Source organism: Bolinopsis microptera, chromosome 1 (assembly GCF_026151205.1).
Source record: "Bolinopsis microptera isolate Bmic1 chromosome 1, MBARI_Bmic_1.0, whole genome shotgun sequence".
Classification (NCBI taxonomy): domain Eukaryota; kingdom Metazoa; phylum Ctenophora; class Tentaculata; order Lobata; family Bolinopsidae; genus Bolinopsis; species Bolinopsis microptera.
Genome location: NC_087072.1, coordinates 17,459,402 through 17,476,118, shown reverse-complemented (window position 1 = coordinate 17,476,118; position 16,717 = coordinate 17,459,402). Strand labels below are relative to the sequence as shown.

General features: G+C 39.9%; 1 protein-coding gene across 3 annotated transcripts in view; it reads right to left on the bottom strand.

Annotated features, from left to right (window-relative positions):
- Positions 1–16,717, bottom strand: part of LOC134811182 (nephrocystin-4-like) — a 41,865-nt gene that overhangs the window by 2,648 nt on the left and 22,500 nt on the right. For 2 of the 3 annotated variants that reach the window (XM_063817939.1, XM_063817932.1), the window contains 14 exons: positions 16,295–16,393; positions 16,065–16,184; positions 15,718–15,888; positions 13,360–13,410; positions 12,437–12,703; positions 12,013–12,212; positions 11,743–11,883; positions 6,262–6,397; positions 5,954–6,080; positions 5,539–5,692; positions 4,718–5,002; positions 3,929–4,112; positions 3,437–3,717; positions 1,246–1,417 (listed from right to left, as the gene is read on the bottom strand). In XM_063817939.1, the coding sequence (XP_063674009.1) occupies positions 1,246–1,417; positions 3,437–3,717; positions 3,929–4,112; positions 4,718–5,002; positions 5,539–5,692; positions 5,954–6,080; positions 6,262–6,397; positions 11,743–11,883; positions 12,013–12,212; positions 12,437–12,703; positions 13,360–13,410; positions 15,718–15,888; positions 16,065–16,184; positions 16,295–16,393 (2,388 nt within the window). The remainder of the gene's footprint in view (positions 1–1,245; positions 1,418–3,436; positions 3,718–3,928; positions 4,113–4,717; positions 5,003–5,538; positions 5,693–5,953; positions 6,081–6,261; positions 6,398–11,742; positions 11,884–12,012; positions 12,213–12,436; positions 12,704–13,359; positions 13,411–15,717; positions 15,889–16,064; positions 16,185–16,294; positions 16,394–16,717) is intronic. The other variant, XM_063817948.1, reaches the window with a different exon arrangement.

The following is a 16,717-nucleotide window of genomic DNA, read 5'->3' as shown; positions in this document are numbered from 1 at the left end:
TCTCTCTCTCCCTTTCTCTCTCTCTCTCTCTCTCTCTCTCTCTCTCTCTCTCTCTCTCTCTCTCTCTCTCTCTCTCTCTCTCTCTCTCTCTCTCTCTCTCTCTCTCTCTCTCTCTCTCTCTCTCTCTCTCTCTCTCTCTCTCTCTCTCTCTCTCTCTCTCTCTCTCTCTCTCTCTCTCTCTCTCTCTCTCTCTCTAGTGCTACAGTTCTAGTACTACAGTAATTCTAGACTGGAACTTGTCTGGATTTGTACCTACTACTTTGTATTTACCAACAATTATTACAAAGTTAAAAGCTTTATGACGAACTCAGTAATAATGAGTTTCAATACTTTTAAACAAAAATACCTCTCAGTAGGAACTTACAGAGTTAGGAAAATGTTTGCCCCGCGGTATTTTACTGCATGCCGTTCTTAATTACAGTCTCAGAGCATAAGTTTTAAGGGGAAGGGAGAGAAGGGAGGGAAGATTTGAATCTTGCTTTCGAGATAACGCATAGCAGGACCGGTCACGAGCAAACTTTTAAGAACCGGAGTGTCCGCCGCGCCAGCGCCAGTGCCAGTACGCCCAAAACCTCCCATATTTCATGTGTCCCTCGACACTGGACTGGTCGCCAATAAGAGCTTATGACGCAGGCCTGCCGTTGTAAAGCGTGGCTATTCTTATGGGAGCTGCTGGTGTCCTGGTTAGGAGAAAAATAGGGCCCAGTTGTTATTGTGAGCCAAAGTTTTTGTTTTCCTGCTTAAAATTTCACATACTTCACATACCTTGTAAATTTAATTAAACAACATTTCATTTGCATTTTGCAAGGCATTGTGAAATTTCAGTCTGAAATTGGATTAGGATGAAATTTCCCATTTTCGGCGAATTTAAAGCGCACAGCTGATTTAAACCGGGCTTTCTGTACAAGATTGCTTTGTGCTTAGATTTCCGGGTAGAGTTAGTTTACACGAATGACGAAGAGTTATGAGCCCACATCCACAAAGGCGGCAAACCGGCAGATAAACTGAGAGGAAACGAGGTTTTGGAGGAAATTTGGTGCCAAAGAGAAAATTTTTAGAAGCGAAAACCTGATTTTTTAGGGCATAAGAACGTTTTTAGGGGGAACATTGGTATTGGTATTGCGAGGAAGTTTAAACCTTTCTGGTTGTGGGGTTACGAGGAAAGAGTTGGGTATAAATGATAAAGCTATTTTTCAGGTTTAAAATCAAAAGCGTAAAGGTACCTGAAGTAGAAAGTAACATTACCTGAATGACAGTAGGATGGGACGAGAAGCAGGTAACACAGCGCACAGAGTCAGTTCCTCTGAGGATAACAGGGAAGCGGGACTGGCTCCCCACCACGGCGCTCATATCGACACGTTTCAGAGAGTACAAGTCTACCTCCCAGATCTGGTAGGGTCTGTAACAATGCTTATCTCTGTAAAATAAGGGGGACTGTTAGCAGTGTGCAGTTAGACTTAGAGGGTAGGGTTCAGGGCAAATCCTGTCGAGCAATGTTACTCATTTCAAATATTTCAAGGGCAAAATGGAACAATCAACTAATCGGGATCATTTTAGGCTTAATCTTAACCCACTGTCAGTCTCCCATGATATGTTTGATCACACTCCTAAATACAGCTAATTTGTGTTATGAAATCAGATTTGGGCATCATTGAACGTGACAAAGCCTAATTTTGATAAATTACACTTATTTTGACTCTAAGACCAAAACGCTTTCTGCGAATTGTACGCTCATATCGTGATATATAAGTATAACCTCGTGAGCGCAATTTACTAAAATATTACTAAAATATTATTAAAATAATCGTTCTGAAGAAATTCTTTAAAGTTGACCGAAGACAAGTTTCAAATAATCGAAATTTTTGCTGTCATCTTTGGGGATCTTTGGGAATCGTTTTTCCCGCTCACAGTCATCGGAGCTGTTGTGCAAGACAATTATATTCAAGCATGTAACATTCTTAGATGTACGTCATACAATAATATGCAATGTGTAAGACTGCTGACTCCCTTCTGATCCGTAATTATTCAACTGGGGCGATTAAAAACAATTACATCGGGTGCCAATAAAACTACAGTTTTTAATTTATAAAGGGGTTTGGTGCCTCGTGTTTCATGGGGTATTTATTGGTCGAGCTTCTTAAACAAAGGAGAAAACAAAGCTATTGGTATTTAAAGCTTTGTCAACAACTGGTGTTGAATTCCCCGGAACTCTGGCGCTGCAGCAAACTGTCTGCAAACTGCTAACGCCACCCAGGCACCTTATTGCGGTTTTAAGCGAAACACCGCAAGACGACCACGAAACCACCGGGTTACCTTAAACTTGACTATTACCAGTAATTGGCTCTCCTCAAATTCAGTTTATTTTCGACCAGAGATCAAACGACAGTACATTCCTGATTCTGTTTGGGCTGATTCTATCTACTTGAATAAAGATAATAATTAAGATGGACATACCTAAAGCCACAAGCTATCAGTATCGTGCGACCTTAAACCCAGTAAACCGCACTCCGCAGTACCGCATTACTCCCATCTTACCCCATCTCGAAATATCACTAGCTCGTTGACGTTAAGCTAGAAACGGTGAGATTGGAACTGTTCACGTGACCGGCATTTCCACGTGTCTAGGTGTTTCAAGTAGATATGCGAGATTATTACCGCAACACGAGGAGCACTACAAGATCTTGGTGGAACTAATTTGATCCCAGATATTCCTAAGCCTCTACGGCTTTAGCCATAATTCAACTCTTTCCTTAAAAAAGTGATGATAAATAGACTGTGTGAAACTGAGTATTCTTTGTTTTTTGTTTTTTCGAGTCTGATAAATGTTTAAACTGAAATCTTATCCATTTCTTTACAGACTCGAGTCTACCAAGAAAGAAACAAAAATTCAGTTAAAACAGGGAAATGTTCTTTGCGTTAAATACGGGTTTTGGGAATGGAAGCACAGCACAATAAATACTTTATATTGTTAGTTGAAGTGAGGGCTTAAATGAGTTAAACTTTACTTCGAATCGCCTTCTGAGGACTCCAAATGAGAGCTTCTAGTTGCTGCTAATCGGTTAGTGGCATGGGCAGGCCGTCCACATTTTTAACAGTAGTTATCACGACTGTTATGACACGATTATTGAAACTTAAAAGCACGGGATCGTTATTGTGATTTTAACACGACTGGCTTCCTGAGGCTAAGGCAGAATGTTTTAGAATCCTGCCGTCGGTCGAACTAAAATTAATGTTCTGTTGAAGCAAGCTGGGATGCTTAAACAAGGGGCTGCTCAGTGAACTTGTAGGTTTTGTAAATTAAACTGAACCGGCTGTCTCTTCAAATCATTAGATCGAAGTTCTAGAAGTTCCTCAGGTTAGTAACATTGCAACTACTAGTACTACGGGAACTAAGAGTAACATTGTAAGTTTAACACAAGGTTCTACCCACACTTACACGTATAACAGCAGTAAAAGGGACACCATTTCCGTAGATTTAGGAACAGGAGCCTTGAAGTAGATCTGCCCCTTCTCATCTACCCCACACAGTACATTCTCATTGCTACACTTGACACTCAGGTCCTCGGGTCGGCGGGTATTGGGGGGTTGGAGGGTGTGTTTAGCGAAACTGTTCTCAGCCTCGTAGAACATGAACCGCTCGTTAATTATCTGACGCTGCTGCTTGAAGTGGAGTTTTATTAGCTGCACTGGACTGTTCACTGTGTTCGTTATCTTCATCTGAAGAAGATGGGATGTAAGAGGGGGTGCGACATAAGGAAAAGTTAAAATATTGGCATGAACACCAGGGAAATTCTTTAAATAACCCTTCAAAGCTTGGCTGAAGGTTAATTTACCGCCTATCCATTGAAATTTCACGTGTAAATGTTGCAAATATTTGGGATAGATGATCCCCCTCCCCCAAATTATCTCGTCCCCAATAACTATATACCGTATAGCCAAATTCCTCTTTGGTAGCATTGGATGAGTACACGAAGGGAATGTAGATATCCTCCTTTGGCCGGAGTGTGAACTTTACTGGTTGGGTTGAGGACTCGAACACATCAGGATCCAGAGGGGTGGTCACATTAAACAGGGACTTGAGAGCTTTACATTCCATACTGTTGTATACTAGTCTGGGGATATTTTATCAGTGTGAGTGCGCTTTGATCAACATTATAGAATCTTCTCAATCACCAAATACAAAACATCGTATTACCCCTTTATTTACTATTTTGGTTCTTGATGGCGACAGAATAATCGTGTATTTGAGTTCCATTCAAGTTTAGTTTTCGGGTGAAAGTGTTGTATTGGCGCAGTTGTTTTAGGAAAGAAATTAATTAATAACATATCTTATATCCATTCATCAGATTTCTTATCGTTGGACATAATGACATACTAAGTTTAACATATCACAGTAGATGGGCAGTATCAAGCAAAGCGCGCTCTCAAATTGTAAGATAAGCGACGAGCTCTTGTCACCACCTCAAGCCTCAGCTGATTCGAATGTTTTAAATAGGATTTGCTTCTGCAAGCTTATTATTCCATGATTAAAAAAAGAAGAATATTTTGATTTACTGTTTTAATATCGTTTGATTGTGTCGATAGATACTATTACTCTTAGTAAACGATTCGTTTAAATTTCGTTACGATTTTCACAACTCAACACTTCACCGGTCTTGACATGAGTCATGACAGGCCGAGAAGCGTGCTTTTAGTTGAGTGTTAACACTCATCTTACCTGATATCAGTACAGTCCCAGGATATAAAGAACTCCTGGGTAGCAGTAACATTGGGGTTACAGAAGTGCACCTCAAAGTATGTGACAGTCCCGTAAACTGAGTAGAGCGTGTGGGTAACCGTGATGTTAGCCACCAGTCCTCCTCTGATAACGTCGTTTATTATCTTGTTACGGTAGTTCTTTACCATGGTCAGCTGGCCGGACCTCAGTGCCTTGCCCTCGTCACGTGATATGATGTAAGACGCGTCTTCCTTTCTCCTGACCGCCTCCATTCTCTCCATCTTCCTGTAAACACATACCAGGGTTAGCTACATCGCCATGTTACCGTGGTTACGTAGTGTCGCTACTGTAAAGTAGTGAGGGAGTATCACGTGATATCGGGGAGGTCAGACTCAATATCACGTGATATCGGGGAGGTCAGACTCAGTACCACTCCGATACTCAGTCTGGTTCTTATCAGGATTCTCTGGTTTACATGATCAATGACCTGAGACAAGTTGCACGCTTTGTTAATCAACCGACGCGTCAGGTTGCCATGTTTACTTGCCATGTTACTATAGTTACTAGCCAGGTTACTTTTTACTATAGTTACAAGTCAGGTAATCATAGTTATAAGTCAGGTAATCATAGTTACAAGCTAGGTAACCATAGGGCTTAAATGAGGTACCATGGTTACTTGTCAGGTTACCATGGTTACTTGCCAGGTTACCATAGGTTCCACAGGTACCATAGGTTCCACAGGTACCATAGTTACACGCTATGTTACCATAGTTACTAGCCAGGTTACCATGGTTACTTGCCAGGTTACCCCTGTTACTCACCTATTTCTGGTTGCTTTCTGTACAGTCTGAGAGGAGAGTATTGATGTTAAGTTGTGGTCCACAGTAGAGAGGGGTTTGGGACGGACAATCAGTTCTGTTGAGTTGTTCTTATCCGTGCAGTCTATTATTGCTGACGTTGTCAGGTCCTTGATATCTGGAGATATGGGACTGTTTCACTCTAATACTGTTACAATAGTTAGTGTAATGATATAATGTTACTAATGTTACTAAAGTTACTAAAGTTACTAAAGTTACTCCCTTGCCTTGCCTAGGTCTAAAGTTACTAAAGTTACTTAAGTTACTAAAGTTACTATTAATGTAACTAATGTTGCGGGATATTATACAGAACTACAGCGTTCCTCTATTTCTCAGACTGTGCACCCATCTAAAGTACTGATAGAGACTAGGTACTTACCGTACACATTGGAAACAGAGCCAATATTAGCGATCCTGAGGTGTAGTTTACCGATGTTGTCACCAGCGTTCAGAATGTTGAACACTTGGGTGCTTTGGATTCCGTGCTCTCCTTGCCTTGCCAACCGCTGAAATATTTAGGTGGAAGAATGTCAATTAGCTGTGAAATCTTAGATAAAGCAGATAGAGATGAGTGATTCCTCACTCAGGAGCCGATATCTGGCCAAATAAGTAAATCCAGGTGATCCAGTCACCAACAGCCAACATGGTAACCATGTAGTACCTACAAATTGTATTGTTGTATAATACCTTCAGTTTTACAGTGACGGACCCCTCATGAAAGAGGGAGTCAGCGTTCCACATGTCGATGATGCAGGTGCCGTTCTGAATGTGATGGAGAAAGAGTGCTGGCTCGTTAGCTCTCTTACCTGGATCCACTTCAAAACTGAGAGAAGTTTTAAAGTTAGTCATGAGGTGACTCTAGTAGCTGGACTTCTTTTATTATTGCTAGTGATAAGTTAGATGTTAGACAGATCTCACAAGTCTACATCTAAATTTACACCTTCTTGAAAAGTACAGAACTCTACACAGTGTAATTAAAGAATTAACATAGACTTATAATAAAAGTATTTGAGTCAAGGTGATCAAGTTAGCGTGTGTACACAAGATTGTAAAGTTAATATATAATACTCTAATTTAAGAACCGCACCGCACCAAACCACGGCTCAGTTCAGCCCCCTGGTCAACAGATCACACTCTTAGCAGTACAAAAACACAGTTTACATGGGGCCAGTTAACATGGTCAAAATCTAATCTCCCCCGGTGCCTAGTCACGAGCCCCAATACATAAGCGAGAATTTATATTACACACGTAGTATAATGCTGAGGTCAATTATCTCTGGAACACTCTAATTGTTGTTTGTTATTTTGTATTGAAATGAGGGAGCAGTCCGGAGCCGGCGGGATTATCCCCGCTATACCCCGCTAGTGTCGCTTACACCACATTTAATCGCAACTATTGTTTGATATGCACTATTGTTTTGTTGTGTTACTGGTATCTCTCAAGTGCGTGAGCCCCTCTTCAGAGTATTGGGTCATACTCCGTGTACAGAATACCACCGGCCTGGCCCCCACCAGCGCCCAGTTCAGACAGCTACAGTCCGCTAACAGCACCAAGGAGTGGCAGTGCAGGAGTGGAGCTAACCCTATCACCTACCCGGTGGAGGGTGGAGACCAGGTGATGCGAGCTAAGAGTATAGACGTGGAGGTGGGAGGGTACGTGGTGGAGTGTCTGGGACTGTACGTGAGAGTGGTGGTGGGACAAGTTGTCCCACTGTGGGACGGAGAGAGGGAGCAGTGTCCGGGCTACTTGTCCAGCACCACCGAGCTGGAGAGACAGGACAGTGAGGGGAAGCAGTACTTCCATTTCAGTCCTGCTACTCTGTTCCACGTGTACACCAGTAAACCCACCAAGGAGTGTTCTACTCTGGAACCTCTTAGAGTTCCCCTACCCAGGATAGATCTCAAGTTTACAAATGATACTCTGGTAAAGTGTAGGGTGCTCTCATCTCGGCTGGACTTACTTACGTGTAACATGACCGTCTCTGGACCTCAATCCGAGGTCATTGCCCTAGCGGTGGGCTCTAAAGAGGTCAGCATTCCTGGTTTTATTTGGAACACGGAGTTGGAAACCATCACGTGTTCCTGCGAGTGCCGCATGGTACGGAGCTACGCTGGTACTGACCCTGTACGCAGTGCTAAAATGGACTTTATTTGGAGGGTTAACTCAAACGACTCTGTTAGACACAATACTCTGGGAGTTCACGGGAAACCCGAGACAACTCATCCGAAACAAGGGAATCTAGATCAATCCGGAACAAACTCCGATTTAGACTGCACAAACCATCTGATCGTCATATGTGGGCTCAGTGCCATTCTGATGGTCGTAACAATAGCCATGATCTTTTTCGTGGTGAAAACAAACAATTTAAATAGAAGGCTAGATCGGCTGATGAAAGCGAGAACGTATAGACCACCTCCAAGACGACCTCGGACACCACCAAAACGAGACTCAGCTAAACCTTTTGACTGTTACGATCACCTTCACCACCTGAGTAGCGAATGTCACCATTACAACACTGTGTGTCTAAAAGTTTCGGAGCTTCAGAAACATGTGAAACCTGCTGTTTATCAGCGACTCAGATTCGAAAGTTCGGGAGAGCCTCCCGAGCAGATGGCTACAGTGTGACTATTTTACTGTTGAAACTTTATAGTGATATTTTGTAATGAACTGATCTTACTAGGTCTTAGGTTGATAAAACTTGATTCGATTGATGTTATTAGGATTTGTTGACGTGTTTCTCAAGATTTTTACACAAAACTATGAAAATATGAAAAAGTGAGGATGTAATGGAAACAAGTTTCCCCGACTTTTAAAGTAACCTGTAAGCATGTTAAGGTGAGATGTGATTCTCAGGCAAGACCAATGCAATGTCAGCCAATATGTTTTGGCAGATGATTTATTTTCTTGAGTCCTAAGTTATTAAAATTATTTGTTAAAAAGCTAGTTTATTTGAACACTGCGTGTTTTGGTGCGTGCATTTCTGATGATAACTTATTTCTTCTATTTATGACCAAAATATCTACTGAATTTTTCTTCTTCTTATTTGCTGACCATGGTGATGCTGTGCTACGAATGACCAATTGAGAAATATAAACGTTAATAAAGTTAAGACATAATACCCCTATTGGAGCACTGCACATCGATTCTTCACCCAAAGGTATGGAATATCAAACAAACCAAGATTGTGACGTCTACAGTTTTGAGTGGTCAAGTGGTCACGAGTTCACAGTGCAAGAACAAGGAACGTGCTATTTGATGTTTCAATCCTGGTCTAAATGTCTGAACTAGAGTTTGTGGCAGTGTCTAGCTATTGTGTGGGCGTGGCAAGTCCCACCCCTGCGTGTTACCAGATACACCTCGTGTTAGAGCCGACCAGCCCCGCACCTTGTGAAATGTGAAAGTTCGGAGAGGGGCATTACACACAACCTCATCAAATGTTTCTTTGTAACAATATCTACACTGTCTTTAACGCAACATAAAATATGCTTACATTACTATTCAGTGATACTTTAAAATCACATACAGGACCCAAAAACCTGTCCATTGACCTTCTCCCTTGATAAAATGTTTGCATCTGGCACTTTCACATGTTTCTCCAATCTCCATGTTACGTTCTAAAACAAGTTCCATCTACTCATACTTCTCAACACGGTGGAGGCAGTAAAGGCTAGTAGTAGTATAGTATATATATACAGGGTGGGCCAAAAGTCAGTGTGCAAACGTTGGGTCTTATACCTCCGCCGTGTTTTATATTTGAGAGCTGTTGCTTTGCAGATGGCATACTGTACTTACTGGTTCGAGGATTCCGTCGTCAAAATTTGAAAATTCGAATATTTTAGACCACGCCCATTCAATATTAAAACACCTATATTGTTTTCTCTGAACATGCTGAACGCCTAATTTTTTCAGAGACGGTAGATTATCAAATGTTGCATATGATCTGAAAACATGAGGCAAAACGGATTAGAAATGACGAAGTAATCAAGCATTTTGTGTATCTCGTTAACAAAATTGACTGGGTGATTATGTGACACCGTGACACGACACCTTAATTGGGCACCCTTAACAATTCCCATAATGTTTAACGGGGTAGTTAACGGGGTCACCTTATCACGTGATTAGGTAAACCAATCACCTGATCACACGTAATGAATAAACTCGTTATGCTTCATATCTCGGTCATCTGAGAAGCTACAGTTCTAATTCTTTCAGGACAAACGTAATTCGAATGGCCAAACACAATTCAATAACATTTAGCTTGATCCGACTATCCAAACTATCAAATAAATGTGAAAATGAACCTCCATTTGAAAAAAATGAACGCGAATATTGTTCGAGTTGACAAATTCCTCGAACCAGTGGTGGTACTAAGTCATACCAGAAGGAAGTATTTCAATTGGGCACTCAGTGACTGAGCTATTAAGGCCAACGTTTGCACACTGACTTTTGGCCCACCCTGTATATAGGCAGTAATAATATGAGTCTAGTTTTCTTGCATTCAACTCACAGTATGGCTTGCAACATACCCCCTCCCCCCGCCAGCTCACTTCAGTACAGCAACAGCCCCCCCCCCCCCCCCAACAGTAACCAGTTCGAACAATATAAGCTCCTTAGTCCTCACTACCAACAATACAATTCTGCTGGTTTTAACTTGTCTCGCAGATCTCTTTCATCAGGCTCCTACCACTGTGCACTATTTTCTACAATATTGTACAAAACTGAAACAAAGCTATTTATAGTTTTACCTGGTCAAAGGCTGGAACTTTAGGTCATAATTATACCTTTTGTTTTACTTTTACTAGCATATTGTCATATAATAAGTTGCTTAGAGACATGAAAAATGCTTCAAGCTAAATTATAATTTAGAAACGTTTGTAGTTTTACACCCAAACACCAGAGGTTGGCATATATCCAGTAGCTAACCGCCACCCCGTATATGTGTTTGGAGCAGGACGTAGTGTAGTTAAATTATCTAGCTGATTATAATTAACAAAAACTATCCCATGCACAATCTTCTAGTATTCAACCAGAGACTGGCACGAATCAATAATGGAAGTCCTCAATCGGATTTAAGATGCAATACCGATCCAATTATGGACAGTGCGACCTCAAATTGGCCTTCCAATGCCTCATAGTCTCCGATTGAAAACAAAGTGCTTGTCACAGAAAGTCTTGATTGATTGAGGCTGCACGCTTGGATTGAGCATTTCGAGTGTTTGCGTCTTTCGCTCACAGTGACCTGGAAGTGTCTTAGCCTTTCTGTGAAACTTGTCTGTTTCAACGTTCGGCAGCATACAAATGATCGATGCAACAATTTAGACTCTATACTAAATTTGCTGTCTAATTTTTGAAATATTTTGATTCATTCGGATCTAAATGACCACATATTGAAGATACAAGGGCGATAGGAACAATATCATCATCTCCACATAGATAACCCCAGCAACTTCCTTCAGGGTTGCCATACCCCAGAGGCAGGCAAAGCATCCTAATGCTATCCTTTCGTGGGCCATCTAGGTCCAGCCCCTCTTTTTTTAAAGGAACAATATCGAGTGTGCCCAATATCTTAACACTCATTCGTAACATTCATTCGTAATACTCATTCGTAACTCTTATTCGTAACACTTACTCGTGCCACACAAGAAATAAGTTTGTTACTATTAGTTATAAACGTCTTACACCTGTACAATCTCACTTAGGCTCTAATATACTGTCCTCATGGCTGTAGAGTGTAGACCTGTATATGAGAATTGGGAACACAAATTATTCAACATAATTAGGGTTATTATAACAATATGATACATTGTTAAAACATGAGCCTATGTGGGTATACAATATACCCACAATTATTATGATTATCATTGACTGCCTTGCTAAGTCGAGGTACTTATGTCGTATCATGTCTTACAATGTACATCCCAGTGGTACGACTGGTAAAGATGGGATTTAAAAGTGAAGGCACGTCCCAGATAATGAACATATGAACCATCATGTCATCATGTTATCAGATACACAATAATTTGCAGACCAGCAATGACTTGGGGGCTGTTTTTTATGGATTTTGTATATAGCCTTCTTAAAATAACCTTATCCGACAGATTTGAACATCACAGACCCAAACAAATTGATAAAATATATAATTCCACAGAGAATTGGTGATTCCCTACCTGACACTACATCCTGGTGTTTGATCGGAGTTCTGGAACTTATACAAAATTGCGGGAAGACTCTGTTTGACTGGATAAGCAGTCAAGATGGGGGTTGTTTCTGTAGTGTAGCAGTAAAACTGGACCGTAAAAAACATGTTCCTGGGGTTAATGTTCGTAAATTTGATCTGCTTTCAAACAACTCCTAAAATAATTCAACATAACCCGAAATCACTAATCAGAAACACAACTGAAGAATATTACAATATGTACAATCGTATATTAACCAACCTTACAGCCGTCTTGTTGAAGGAGACTGCAAGAAACTGAAAGACCACTGTGTTACAAGTTCTAGGATCATTGTTCTCCAGAGCTGAAGAGTAGATGTAGTGCTTGGAGAGGTCCAGTTCAATAGATGGTCGTCCATCACAGTCTACAATGTCAGGGAACCCAGCGTTGTGTATCTGAGCGTACGCTGCTTTCTCAATATTCTGTGGGTGCTGGGGTGTCACCTTCACAAATGATCCAAAATAAATATGAAGTGTTGACTGTTGGTGGGAAAATAATTAATTTATATAGTCCGAGAGTCTCCAATCTCCTAGCGTCCTAAGATGGCGTTTCTCTTGTCGCATATAATAGGAGATGTCAAAGTTTCAAGAATCGTCAAATCAAAGAATCATCAAAGTTCAAATAAGCATCTATTTTAAAAGCGAACCTGTACACCGATATCTTGCTGTACGGAAGGTTTTATGTCAAAATGAGCCATGTTGTCTCCGAGAAGCGGCTCCATCTGTCTCCCATCTGTTTCAATTGCCACCTTCTGCTGTCTTGGTGCTGTAGCTGGAGTTATAACGGGGATACTGAAACTCTCCACAGTTTCAGTCAGGACGCTCTTAAGGGGCGCTCGCTCCTCTGGATCAATTTGAATACCCGTGTCTTGAAAGGTAAGCTCTAGCTTGGCGCTCTGGTAGATCATGTCCGCCTGGTGACATTTAGTGAGTCAGTACTGAGTCAAGTACTCATTCAAAACCAACACTTTGTCAGTGCTGAGTACTCACTCAAAACCAACACTTTGTCAGTGCTGAGTACTCATTCAAAACCAACACTTTGTCATTGCTGAGTACTCACTCAAAACCAACACTTTGTCAGTGCTGAGTACTCACTCAAAACCAACACTTTGTCAGTGCTGAGTACTCACTCAAAACCAACACTTTGTCAGTGCTGAGTACTCACTCAAAACCAACACTTTGTCAGTGATGAGTACTCACTCAAAACCGACACTTTGTCAGTGCTGAGTACTCACTCAAAACCAACACTTTGTCAGTGCTGAGTACTCACTCAAAACCAACACTTTTAGCACATTTTTCGTGTAAAATCATGAACAGATTATTAGTCACTAACATTTAATTAATTTGTGCGGGAAATTAGAAATTAAAAAGCCAGCAACATAGAAAAAGTCGTAGCTAAAAGCAAAAGAGTACGATTAATACAACTATAGAAGTGGTTAGCACACTAGAGTGTTAAATATCTCTAAACATACTGGGCCCGACGGTAATAGTGGGCATGATATAATACTGGGCCCGATAGTAAACCGAACAGTAATTAGAACGGTAATTAGATAAACTAATGACAAGTTACCTCCTGTTTTATAAGTTTGAACATCACCACAGCGTCTTTGTTAGCGTTCATCTGAAGTATTTATATTGGGTAATACCTGTGGTAATAGCAGCAGGTTTTACCAGTAACCAATAACCAATAACCAATAACCAATAACCAATAACCAATAACCAGTAACCAATAACCAATAACCAATAACCAGTAACCAGTAACCAGTAACCAGTAACCAGTAACCAGTAACCAGTAACCAGTAACCAGTAACCAGTAACCAGTAACCAGTAACCAGTAACCAGTAACCAGTAACCAGTAACCAGTAACCAGATTTAATTGATCAAGAATATTAATATTTCTAATACAATGATTTTGGACACGAAGGGAAACACACAACGTAATGCTTGAAATCTTCGTAAAACTACATCATTTAATTAGAGCCTGTAAAAACATTTAACTTTAAGATAAGCACTCTATCAAGTAAAATTCATAGAAATTAGAAGTTAGAAAGTTAGAAATTAGAAAGTTAGAAATTAGAAATTAGAAATTAGAAATTAGAAATTAGAAATTAGAAATTAGAAATTAGAAATTAGAAATTAGAAATTAGAAATTAGAAATTAGAAATTAGAAATTAGAAAGATCATTACAAAATTACATGTGTCAGATCCCAATCAATGAAAATTCAACCAAACAAAAAACATAATATCATAAATAAAGAAATGGTTTCAAAGTGTGCACGGAATATGGACACTAAGTCACAGCTTACTTTTAGGAAATCTTTCACGAAATAGATTATAAACAAAATGTCAGGTCTCAACAATGTAATCCTCATTAAATAATTTACTGAATTGACTATTTGTGAGCATGTTGTGAGGGTCTGTGCTGTTTCTTTGTCTGATCTTCTTGTAGACAGGACATTCTTTAAGCAGGTGGACTTCGTCAAGTCTTTAATTATAACGTCATATATAATCATCATAGTTTATTAACTCAAACGTAAAAATTGGCAGGAAAAATCCAATCAGTTAAGATTCGTAGCATGTAAGTATTTATGAACATTTATAATTATAATACAATTATGGATTCAACATTGAACGATAGCTTACCCAGTTTTCGCAGTTTAATGGATCCTGTTTTAAAGGGGGTATCTAGTAAGGACAAATGAGATATAACGAACGATATACCTGATCAGTGATCATAACCATGTATCGTGTGAACTCTGATTGACCTTATTGGACTATATGTTTTGATAATGTATTAGCTTATGTAGGATTTTTTCCTTTTCACCCTTTTGAAAAAAGGCAATAGTGAAAGGTTACGAATGGAGGTTTTTGCAGAAAAACGTGGATTTTGGAGATAGCAGTAGGCGGGTCTGAATATGATGTCATTCCGTCCGTTACCATGCAACGAAAAAGTTGCGCGCGCGCGAGGATTGCTTGCGGAGATGTGATGTATAGATAGCCTGTGATCTATGAATGCGCGGCGCGATTGTGTTTTAATGTATATGATGCATGTAATGTATAATATTACTATTAGGTAATACGCCCAATTTGTACGTGGCACGCATAGTGTATTGATGTGTACACGAGTATAGTTTACCTTTGCTGATAATTTCTTGAATTACAGATACAAGTTAAGTTCTACGGCAATTGATCTGAATTTCAAGTGTTTCCCGTATTTGATGCATAATTTATCAATATTATTATCATGAAGATTGAAGTGAGCTGATTGGAGCTTATACTTAAATTTATAGTAAATGTGAAATGGAAATCTAGCGTCCGCCAAAACAAAACAACGGGCGCAATTCTTGTTTTAAACTTAAAGAGGTTGTAAACTCTTTAGGGCAATGCCTTGATAGAAACCATAGTTTCAAAATTTAGTATTAACAGAATAATTCAGCTACTAAATTATCAAAACATGTGTAAATCAAATATATGGCTTACTTTTCACCACAGCACAATGTAGTACCCTATTAACAGCCGTACTACTTTTATCATAAAAGTTTTATGAATCCACCAACTTCGATCCGGTATAATAATGTAACTTGAGGGACGTTGGACGACCTTGTGTCACCTTTCAGATAATTTTGTCCAGTATAAAAACAAGCGCTTCATGAGTAATTCTTAGATAGAAAACATGTGCGTTGTGTACGAACGTTGAGATCTGCCAGTCAAGTATGTAGGTTACTGTGTCATTGCTATGGAGACGACCAATCACAGGACTGGAAATTTTTAAAACGCGCGTCTCAAATGTTGCCTAAAACTTTAAATTTTAAAATGGTCTTTGCGCGCTACGTTAAACTCTATGTGATCACCGTTTGGAAGAGTTCTTATTTTAGTGATGCAATATATAATATGTAGCATAATTTAAATACATGGGTACACTTCTTACCGGCCCGAAGTCACTGGTAAAGACCAGCTTATTCTCTGCATTAAGACCAGGTCCACCAGTAATAGGAACTTTAAGGATAGTACCAGAGGGCGGCAGATGTTTGTTAAGCGACCAAACTCCCCATCTTAACGATATGATGTGTACTTGCGACTGTCTCATTGACGATACCAACTGTAAGAAACATGTTTGTTTTATTTAAATGTGGTGGTTCACAAATACAGTAAATATATTACATCTCAGCTCGGTTTAGAAGCCGAAACAGTCTCAGTGAATTGTGAAACAGAATATCAAAGGATAGACGCTATCATCGACTATTTCATGTTCAAGGTTCAGACTTCAGTGCTTACGGTTAAGTTAGTAAAGGATGTGGGAACTTCCAACACATACTCCAGAGAGAATATCACGTGATTTCTAGGATCCACACCTGCCAAACTTATCACTCCCTTCGACTTCAAACTCTGTAATTCCTTAAGTGTCAACGGTTAGATCTTAACAGATAGAGTTCACCGTTAATTAGTTTAGTACAAAATTATATTAAAAAGACTGAATGAAATAGTAAATAAAACTGAATACTTACTGTGTTGTGTATATTTTCAAGATAGACCACTTGAAACTGGTCGGTGAAGTTGAGACCGTTGTGAATACTTGCTTTCAGCCGCCTCTCTTTGATTATGACCTGAAAATGATCGATATAAAATGTACACCTTTTAATACATGCTTTATTCTGCGAACAAAGTAAAGTTCTCGGCCTACACTTTGCTGTGCCCAAATTCTGGCAGACCTCTGGTTGGTCCAGATTAATGTTTCATGACTGATCTATATGCCTGGCCACTCTGGGTCCTAGCGGGGGGGGGGCAATGGCATAAAATGGCATAAAATGGCATAAAACGGCATAAAATGGAGATTAGAGACTTTTTCTATGGAGAAAATGGAAAAACCCTTGAGTAATTTTCCATTTTATGCCATGAATTTTGATCATCGAATTACGTTTGTGGCACCT